The sequence below is a fragment of the Gobio gobio genome (assembly GCF_949357685.1).
Source record: "Gobio gobio genome assembly, chromosome: 3".
Lineage (NCBI taxonomy): Eukaryota > Metazoa > Chordata > Actinopteri > Cypriniformes > Gobionidae > Gobio > Gobio gobio.
Window position 1 is genome coordinate 65,638,777 of NC_137099.1, and position 11,108 is coordinate 65,649,884.

General features: G+C 37.2%; 1 protein-coding gene across 4 annotated transcripts in view; it reads left to right on the forward strand.

Annotated features, from left to right (window-relative positions):
- The window catches only part of LOC307124382 (NLR family CARD domain-containing protein 3-like), a gene marked incomplete at its 3' end in the record, with an annotated part of 56,099 nt that overhangs the window by 14,095 nt on the left and 30,896 nt on the right, over window positions 1-11,108 (forward strand). For 2 of the 4 annotated variants that reach the window (XM_079813541.1, XM_079813542.1), the window contains exons 5-9: window positions 79-1,902; window positions 2,870-3,043; window positions 4,673-4,843; window positions 7,576-7,622; window positions 7,944-9,617. The exons of 1 other annotated variant lie outside the window; for it this stretch is intronic. In XM_079813541.1, the coding sequence (XP_079669667.1) occupies window positions 79-1,902; window positions 2,870-3,043; window positions 4,673-4,843; window positions 7,576-7,622; window positions 7,944-8,461 (2,734 nt within the window). Of the gene's footprint in view, window positions 1-78; window positions 1,903-2,869; window positions 3,044-4,672; window positions 4,844-7,575; window positions 7,623-7,943; window positions 9,618-11,108 lie in introns of those variants that run through there. One more of the 4 variants, XM_079813543.1, reaches the window with a different exon arrangement.

The following is an 11,108-nucleotide window of genomic DNA, read 5'->3' on the forward strand; positions in this document are numbered from 1 at the left end:
AACACACAACACATGCACTGCACAGGGGTTTAAATCAAAGAGGGACACTACATTTTTAATCTCTTTTTTGCTGAATAGATCTTTCCCTCCCTCTACACCCTACTATCAGACTCACATCAGAAAGGACAAAAATGAAGCAGACCTGCAGAGAGTCAAAGACCAGCACAAAACCAGCATGATAAACAAATACGAGAGATTATTTGAAGGAATTAAACTCCAAGGGAATGAAACCCTCCTGAACAGGATCTACACACAGCTCTACATCATAGAGGGAGAAAGAGAAGGAGTGAATGAAGAACATGAGATTTTACAGATGGAGAAAACAGCCAGAACACAACACTCACAAGACACTCCAATCTACTGCAATGACATATTTAAAGCCTCACCTGAACCCGGACATGAGGAGAAAGACCAAATCAAGACTGTTCTCACTAAAGGCATTGCTGGAATCGGAAAAACCGTCTCTGTGCACAAGTTCATTCTGGACTGGGCAGAGGGAAAAGCCAATCAGGATGTAGATTTCATGTTTGTGCTTCCATTTCGAGAGATGAACTTGATCCGAGATCATCAATACAGTCTTCACAGACTTCTGCTGGACTTTCATCCTGAACTTCAAGATCTGGACTCAAAGATTTATGAGGAGTGTAAAGTTGTGTTCATCTTTGATGGTCTGGATGAAAGCAGAATCACACTGATGTTTTCAGAAACTCAGAAAGTTTCTGATGTGACTGAGACTTCATCAGTGGGTGTGTTGATGTCAAACCTCATGAAAGGAGAGCTGCTTCCCTCGGCTCTCATCTGGATCACCTCCAGACCAGCAGCATCCAATCAGATCCCCTCAAAATACATCATCCGTCTGACAGAGATTCAGGGATTCAATGAGCCTCAGAAGGAGGAATATTTCAGGAAGAGAATCAGGGATGAGAATCAAGCCAGCAGAATCATCTCACACATCAGAAGAGCAAGAAGCCTCCACATCATGTGCCACATACCCGTCTTCTGCTGGATCTCATCCACTGTGCTTCAAAAGCTCCTGGAAGAAGATCTGAGTGCAGAAATCCCTCAAACTCTGACTGAAATGTACATCCACTTCCTGCTGATTCAGATCAACATGAGGAATCAGAAGTACGGAAAAAGAGATCCAGAGAAACTCTTGCAGTCCAACAGAGAAGTGATTGTGAAACTTGCTGAAGTGGCTTTCAAACAGCTGATGAAGGGCAATGTGATGTTCTATGAGGAGGACCTGATTGAGAGTGGCATAGATGTCACTGTGTATTGTGGGATTTTCACTGAGATCTTTAAGGAGGAATGTGTGATTCATCAGAGGAAAGTCTACAGCTTCATTCATCTGAGTGTTCAGGAGTTTCTTGCTGCTTTCTATGTGTTTTACTATTATGTAATGATACATATCAACAAATTGAAATTTTTCGATGTTGTACATAATCTACAAAGGGAAATAATCGATAAAGCCTTTGACAGTCAGAATGGACATCTAGATCTGTTCCTGCGGTTCCTGCTGGGCATCTCACTGGAGTCCAATCAGAGACTCTTACAGGATCTACTGTCACATACAGAGAACAGCTCAGAGAGCATCAGGAGAACCACACAGTACATTAAAGAGAAGATCAAATATGGACATGGACTCTCCACTGAAAGATCCATCAATCTGTTCCTCTGTCTGCTGGAAGTGAGAGATCAGACTCTGTCCAGAGAGATTCAGGAGTTTGTGAAATCAGACAAACACTCAGAGGAGAAACTCTCTCCTGCTCATTGCTCAACAATCGCCTACATGCTTCAGATGTCAGAGGAGGTGCTGGATGAGCTGGATCCCCTGAAATACAACACCTCAGTTGAGGGGAGAAAAAGACTGATACCAGCTGTCATCAACTGTGCAAAAGCTTTGTGAGTACATACACGATTGGGAATAAATATTGTTTTAATATATATATAGTCTAGAAGGTATGTTGTTGTGCTAAGAAATAAACAACTTGAGTTCAATTTGTTGTTTAATACATTTTCAGAATTGATATGTTACCTCTGTCAGGATAACTTTTTGTTAAAAATAGAAATTACTTAAATTTGTCCAGTTTGAGGTGGTGTTGTTACTTTTCTAACATTATCAGTGTAAACTAATCAGGCACAATACAACAAGAATCCAGTGACTTCCAATTTGACGAAATGAAGGCTAACATGCCACGTGATAAAAATTATCAACCATAAATCTCAATCATTCCGAAAACAATGTTGATGTATTCTGTTTACACACTCTCTCATATTTTCAGTGTACTATACATAGTTTTTTCTTTGTATTCATGACTTCTGTAAAGATTTTCCAGACAGAATCCTTTTTATAGCTTTTCTTGAAGAGCTTTAGGGTTCGACTATAAAAGCAGTTTTCTGTCCAGTTTTTTTCCTTGTGTATCTTGGGGGTGATATTTCATTGTGATATCACACTTTGAAATAAAATATTTTTCAACATCCAAATATTTTTCAACATCCACAACCAGTCCCCTCTTCTCCATAATTAATGTTCATGAGGGCTAAAACTTTTCTCCAAAGATTTGACTATGAGTGGGGCCACCCTCTGTGACCCAAAAATATAATCCAAGTGACTGACACAATGTAGTGATGCTCATCACATATAATAGGCCAGTTAGGTTCTAATGTAATACAGGAATGTATTTATTACTTTTATTTTTTAGAATAACTTGATGTAGCATTGTTTTATGGAAAAACACATTGTTCAACTTGTATACTACTGTTTTGACATCTTACAGCACCATTTATGAATTCTGGTTTCAAGAAATACCGTAATTGACTTAAACCTGTTCCAACTGTCGTGAAATTATTGTGTTCCGCTCTCTTTCAGTCTTGCTCGCTGTAATCTCTCAGATCAGCATTGTGGAATTATCTCATCAGCTCTCCAATCCTCAAACTCTGTCCTGAGAGAGCTGGACCTTAGTAACAATGACCTACATGATTTAGGAGTGAAGTTGCTCTCCGATGGACTGAAGAGTCCAAATTGTCAGCTGGAAATACTGAGGTATGTAAGATTTTATCTATGATATAATGTATGCTCAGCACATGTAATTCAAGGTGGTAATATGGCTAATAATGATTTTTAGGGGATCAGAAAAAAGGAATGCAGAATTTTAGGAGAGTTAAAATATTCCTGGTAGTAATGTGAACAGCGTAAACTCCCATTAATATAAATACACTAGAGAGGGTTTGTGTGAGGACTACAGAGTTCTGAATGTATTGAAGCTTATTGAGTTTTGTAGAGAGAATTACTGTAATCACAGCATGACATAATGAAAGCATGAACCAGGGTCTCAGCATCACTAATAAATAAGAAAGAATGTAAACTATTCTGGAGGTGAAAAAGGCAGATTTGGTAAGTGATGAGATATGAGACGAGAAAGAGAAGCGCACATTTTTAACATTGGTGGAAGGTTGAACAAGGAAGCCAGCAATATCAATATTTTCAATACAAAGATGGGATGTAAAATGAGGAGGACCAACCAGAAGAAGATTTGTTTTAGCAGTGTTTAGTTTGAAAAAAATACTGATTACATTCATGTATTTTTTTCACCAATACAAGCTAATATGGAGGTGGTGGTGAAAGGTGCTGTGCATTTGAGATGAATGTAGATCTGGGTATCATCTGCATAGAAATGAAAATTAAAGCCATGACAATGGATAAGGTGACCTAAAGGAAACATGTAGATAATGAAGTGTAAAGGCCTAAGAACATAACCCTGTGGTGCACCATGTGAGACAGGGGCAGTGGTAGACTTAGCCTAGTGGATAGAAATATATTATTGATGGTCAGACAAGTAGGAAATTAACCATGACAGAACATTTCTAGAGAGCCAAAAGTCGTGAGATTAGAATACTGAAAGAAATAGTGTCAAATGTGGCGGATATTCAGAAATAGTTATAGGAAATAGTTCAGTTATTTGTATTTACTGAGTTGTGTTCGATGTCACAATAGTACTTCTTTTTACCAATAGTACTTTGTTCCCATTGTTTCTGTGTTCAGTTCCGGTTTGCCTTGTGCTTGGTTTGTTCTTATAGCTACCCTTTGTTGTCGCCATAGCCACCCTGGTTAGTTTCCATGACAACAAATCACATTCACCTGTCCTTGACAGACCCTCATTACCTGTGTATTTAAACCCAGGGTTTTCCCAAGTTATTTGTCAGGTCTTGTCTTTCAGTGGCTGTATATTTGTGTTCTTTATGCATGTTTTCATAGTTCTTGGATGTTCTGCTCCTTGTAGTTTTGGTTGTTTTTGTTAATAAATGATCACTGCAAATGGATCCTACTCTTCTGCATCTTTAAAGTTCACCATCATTGCAACGTGATTCTCATAAGCAGTTTATACTAGTCATATACATCTGGGTTTCATTTTTAGGTGGAGTATGCCTTTAAGATAAATACATTTATGATTACCCTGTTGCCACAGCAATTAACTACCTAACACAAGAACTCTCTGGAACAGATAATTAATAACCAATATTGTGGAAACATTATGATAGAAATCAGGTGTTCCTTGTATTTTTTAAAATGTATTAACAGACAAATGTGTAGTTTTTCTTTTTTTAATGCTTAATTTTCCTAATTTCTTAATGCCTTATTTAGTTTCCAGATTCTGACTTTGTGTGTCTGTAGGTTGTCTGGCTGTATGGTGACAGAGGAAGGCTGTGGTTATGTGTCTTCAGCTCTGAGTTTAAACCCCTCACACCTGAGAGAGCTGGATCTGAGCTACAATCACCCAGGACAATCAGGAGTGAAGCTGAAGGATAAACTGAAGGATCCAAATTACAAACTGAAGAAACTCAAGTATGTGGGGTAGCTGTGAGAATGTACTTGGCAAAGGATATGCTTTTTTTCCTCTGATATTTATACATAATTTAATATTTATAATATATAATAATAAAGATTAAAATAAATTTGATAGACGGACTTGATGATAGTGAGATCAGGTCTCTGTGTGGGTCACACTATCTGTTGTATGACTCCTCAATAATATACAAATCTTACTGGATTGTTACAGTGTTTAAAATGAATCTAAAAAGGATATTTCCCACTAACATACTCAAGAAATATAAATACTAGGGATGCACCGAATCCAGATTTTTGGGGTTCGGCCGAATACGGAATCCACTGGTTAAGATTCGTCCGTATCCGAAACCGAATACTGAATCCTACTACCATCCTCAGTCCATTATCACAGTAAACACATTAATGAAGTAAACAACGTCCACAGCAGTGTAGGGATGCTCATATTGACCGTTTAACCGTTAACCGAAAGTAAGAACTTTGACCGATTAATACTATCAGTTAAACGGTTTAAATGTTTTTTAACGCTTTAAAAAAAAAAAATGTATGCATGGTTAAGAAATATGCTGTATAGCGTTATTTGTTAGATCATGGAGCGTGTCGACATGTGCAACCACAAACCAGATATATCTCACAAAATGATGCAATGGAAAACTTACTGTGTGGGACCATTTCGACAGAAAAATACAGCAGTAGTACAAGCTCCTGACTGGTGGAAAGCAAATGGAAGGTGCTTTCCGAGGCTGGCCACTCTAGCGAGGCATTATCTCTGTATTCCCGGGGCATCAGTGCCATCTGAAGCCTTGTTTAAGGCTTTTTGTAGTGTGGTTTTGGTCAAGTTTACTAAAGTAAACATTGTCGTGTATGTTCTTCTCACCGCTGTTTCCTGATGGTTTATAGAAAAATTACCCTGAGTCGTCCTCTGTCATATCAAGGAACAGCACAATGGAGAGCGCGAGGTAGCCTAGGCCTGCTAGTTTTATTTGACAAAAAAAAAAAAAAAAAAAAAAAAAAAACGATTCCGGTTTTTCAAAGCTTAAAACGGATTCAGTGTATTTTCATTTTGTCATCTTAATTTGGTAATTATTTAAGTGAAAAATAATTAGTGTAGGCCTATTTATTTTATTATTTTTATTTATATGTTATCTGATCTGTATGCGGCTGTTTGCACGGTAAAATAAAATACATTTTGGCTGCTGTCTGTAGATTCCTTCATGCACAACTCGTATTATTTTTCGGATGTTTCATACGCAAATGTTTTAACAGCAGCTGATGTTTAGGGTCCTTGTCATCACGAGAAAAATCGGCATTGCAAATTGATCGGCAGAAACCGAATCCCATCAAAAAGCCCAATATTCGGCCGAATCTGAACCCGAATCCTGGATTCGGTGCATCCCTAATAAATACTGTATAAAAATAACCGTCTTAAAGTAAATGTTTGGTAAATCATTCAATACACCTTATGCTGACCACACACTTGAAGATTTTAAGGCCAATTTTGAGCCCGATTCGAGGCTTGCCGCAAACAACTTTTTGTCCAGCTCGTACGATACCAACTCTTGATTGGGCTGTGTCTGACGTGATACCCACGATAGCCAATGAAAGTGAGCAAGTTTCACCAACCAGATGTTGCATGCTTCTATAGCTGAAACTTAGCAGCTACAAATATGCCACAAAAGAGGAGTATTGAGAAAGAAGATCACCCATATTTTTTTTTCCTCCTTTGTTTTTATTACTGTAAAACAAAACTCCTGTAAAACAGAACCAGCTGACAACGTTGATCGTCTTCCATTTGTGTTTCTTCTCAAGTCACGTTTGGTCTTGCAAGGTCTCCATGAGATCTCGTCTCACTGTGAAAATGTTACTATCGACGGGTGTGTGGTCTCGCGGTCTGGACGAATCTTCTAGTGTGTGCATTCAGAGAATTATAATGTTAAAAATCTGCTGAAACTGCCCTTATGTCTTTGGTCTCCCACAGCTTTAAAATCGGTTAAGATTTGAAAAACGTTTAGTGTGTCCCAGGCCTAAAACATTGTACTACATAATATATACAAACCAAAATGAAAATCAAGACCAAATAACATAAATGTATGTTTGTTTTAAAAAAGTTGCATCTGGTTTATTCTTATTGAAGTTGATCTTCCATACAAATGAGCTGAAAATGCTCCCTCTACAGCCCTGGCTCCACGCCAGTGGACACACCAATATGAATACAGTGCACATTTTACTTATTAGTGCCAATTTGGGGGTGGGAATTGCTTGAATGGTGGGTTCATTATTATTCTTAATTAAAACCAAAACAACTAGAAATATACAACTAACCCTTTGTCGCCACTGTCTTGTCAGTCAGCTCCTCACTCACGTGATAAATGAAGTCTCCTGCTGCTGATTTGTGCTGCGACTCTCATTTGGCTCATGCTGCATTGAGCAGACATGTTCAGTTTTTAATTGTAGTGTCTGTTCTCTAACTTAACTAATGATTTGTATTAGTATAAACTCTGCAGGAAAGTGGACCTCGAGGGCCAGAGTTTAGAACCCCTCGTGTAATGGATGCTGTTGTTTCTTTGAGCTAAACTGTCTCTAATCCTGTGTACCTATTAGAATTTACCATGTTTTCTTTTTTTGAGTGCTTTTGCTTGATAAACTGTTTAAAGATTTAAAGTTCTTACAGTTATTTATTGCAAACTTTAGTAAACATAAATCATTTGTGGTTTATATTTGTCTCTCTCTAGTTTGGATAATGGAGGCCATTTTAGAATCAGTCCAGGACTGAGAAAATGTAGGTCTTCCATCTCTCTTACACACACACACACACACACACACACACACACACACACACACACACACACACACACACACACACACACACACACACACACACACACACACACACACACACACACACACACACACACACACACACGCATTGGGACCAAATATTCAAATATTGCCATCTTTGTGGGGATATTTTGTCCCCATATCATAGGATTTATGAGGAACACACACAAACATGTATTTATATAATTATGATAACTTTCCATAGACTTAATGGTTTTTATATTGAGCTAATCATATTCTATTCCCTAACTCCTGTGTTCAGATGCCTGTGATCTCACAATGGATCCAAACACAGCTCACGCTCAACTCATGCTGTCTGATGGTAACAAAAAAATAACACCAGTCAAAGAGGATCAGCACTATCCAGCTTGTCCAGAGAGATTTGAGCACCATGAGCAGGTTCTGAGTCAAGAAAGTCTGACTGGACGCTGTTACTGGGAGATTGAATGTAGTGGCTGGAGTCATATAGCAGTGACATATAAAGGAATTGACAGGAGTAACTGTTGGTTTGGATACAATGACAAATCTTGGAGTTTGTTCTGTTCTGCTAATGTATTCACTGCCTGGCACAATAATGTGAGTTTTAATATACCAGCTCCTTTACCCCTGTCTAATAGAGTAGGAGTGTATCTGGATGAGTCAGCCGGCACTCTGTCCTTCTACAGTGTCTCTGACACACACACACTCACACACTTATACACATTCAACACCACATTCACTGAACCCCTCTATGCTGGATTCAGGGCTTATGATTCTTTAGTGTTTTTGTGTCAGATTTAACAACCTACTGTGAGAAACAACATCACAAAAAATGCTGTGAATTTTCCGAGCACTCACATGTATTCCTCTCATTTTAAAATGAAACAACTAATGCAGTGGTTGCTTTGACATGGTTTCTTCTTAAAACCTGACTCTTTCCTCTTTTCATTCTTAACTTTTTTTTTACTAAATTCGGCCAAAAAAATAAACCAAAACCCATTAAAGAAATAGTTCACTTAAAAATGAAAATTTTGTCATAATTTACTCATCCTAAAATTGTTTCAAGCCTGTATGAGTTTCTTTCTCACAAAAGACGATATTTTGAAGAATTTTGGTAACCAGAAAGTTGATGGACCCCATTGACTGCCATAGTATTTTTTTCCTACTAATTGGTTACCGACATTCTTCAAAATATCTTATTTTGCATTCAGCAGAAGAAAAAAACTCATACAGGTCTGACAATACAACTTTATTGTGAGAAAATGACGACATAATTTTACCAGGCCACAGCCTATTTAGCAATCATATTCCGGAGCTGGGGGGGTTTGTGTCACCCCTCTAGACACGCCCCTGGTCACCTAAAACAGCATAAAGCACAGCTGCATTGAGATTCTTTGAGAGAACATGATGATGCCACTAGAGGGAGCCTATATCTTTTACATGTGGGTGGAGTTAAAAACAAAAGTGAAAGAAGATAAATAAGCTACTATGCCATTCAGAGGCTTAACCCATTTGTGCCCAAATTTTTCTGAATGGTTTCCTGCATATAGTCATGTTAATAGTGTCCTATGTGAACGTGTTCTGCATTTATTTTCCCCAAGTTTTATTTTTTTTTCTTGAAAATTGTATTTGAATGTGCGGCAAATATGTTGTATGCACCCCTTCAATGTCAAATTTGACTAGGATGAGAACATTTGGTATCTAACTCAAAATAACTGCTTTCAACAGATCAATCTTTACACAAACAATCACAAACAAATGTATTATGTATAAAAGTCGAAGAACATTCGATGCAAACTCATAAAAGCTGCATCTATCTTAAAATCTGTTGAATATGAAAATACAACAAACAACAAATACATTTGTCTTAAAGTGGTGGAACATAACAGGGCACTGTGTATTAAAAAGTGAAATGAAAATAAATTAATATAATGATGAAAAAATTACATCTATATATAACAAAAATAAAAAAATAGTCCCATAGTATTCAATGGCTGACTGTAGTAGGTGATTTCATAAAATAATGTAAATGTAAATTCATTACTTGTCTGAATTTCCACATTATAATGGAATCATAAGCTACTAGTCATAAAAAGAATTAGGGTCCTTGACCGATTAGAATGAAATGCATCCATTCCAAACTGGATGAAGGGTCCTCAATATTTTGGCCCTTACAAGACATAATATCATAAAATATGATATTTTTCCCTATCGAATTAAGGTCTACTGTACAGTAGATATGTCAGTTAAAGGGTTAAGTTATGTTTTAGGTGGGATATTATGAAAGCAAAAAGCTCTACACAAGACCAAAAATCTTGATTTATTAACCTGTTAACACAGTATACCCCATTTCCCCATTATATGTACTTACAAGTCATTTGTAACACAACTATAGTTTCGCTTGGACTTTTGACTAAGTGTACAAAAAACTATAGATCTCTTGTAAGAATTGTTTTGTTTGGATTATTCTAGAGACCTTCACGATTATGTAGATATATATATGTCAACAAAAAATACTTATTAGTAACATGAAAATAACCTTTCTTTGGGAGGGTTTGCCTTCGTTATGCTTCCTGGAAGTAGGGGTTGGAAGTTAGCAGTCTCATGTGACAGGAAGGAAGTTAATACCTTTTTTTTTTCTCTTGAAATCCTTTATTTGGTTGTTTTCTTGCATGTCATTGAGATGGATACTACATGGATACTATCTAGAAAAATACTTACAAAAGGAAAATGACAACTATACGCTTACGGTTAACACTGGATTTTGTTCTAAACACCATTTTATTTAAACGACCACAAATTTTGTGGTAAGTTCAAAACTTAATCTTCATTTAACCACCGGTTCATATAAAATGAGCTGCTATTTGGGTGTTTTGGTCTTCCTAATAATGTCCACATTTCCTGCTGTGATAGTTTGTGGTTTTTCAGATTTCTTTTTTGCTATAAATCCGCAATGTTCTGTCGTAGATATGCAAATAATATTGCATACCATTCTTCATTTTTGAATTCAGGTGACGCAAAGACTCAAGCAGCATGTTGACCGGCTTGATTTGTGATTTTTTTTGTAGAAATCCCCAAAAAAACCTTGGTAAAGCTGCTGGTCTGGAATGTGGGGAAATGGGGGTTCTTCATGTTTAACATATATTTCCAATAAACATGCAGACTGCATTAATACAGAATAACTTGTTTTAGATTGAGCCTGATATTTGAAAATTTTCACAATCACTTTTTATCGCGTTTGAGTGTTTCTCACTGCTCTGTCCTCCTTTCTTCTTGTGTATTAATGACAAGCAGGCTGTGCCATTTAATAACCCACGTCGGAGGAGACGTCCTTGTCAATCCTCAGCATATCAATTAGAACTGCCTAATGTTACTGAATGAAATGTTGACCCAGGATGAGCAACAGGACTGTAAGCATTAGGTGTATTGATTAACTTTATTTATTCCA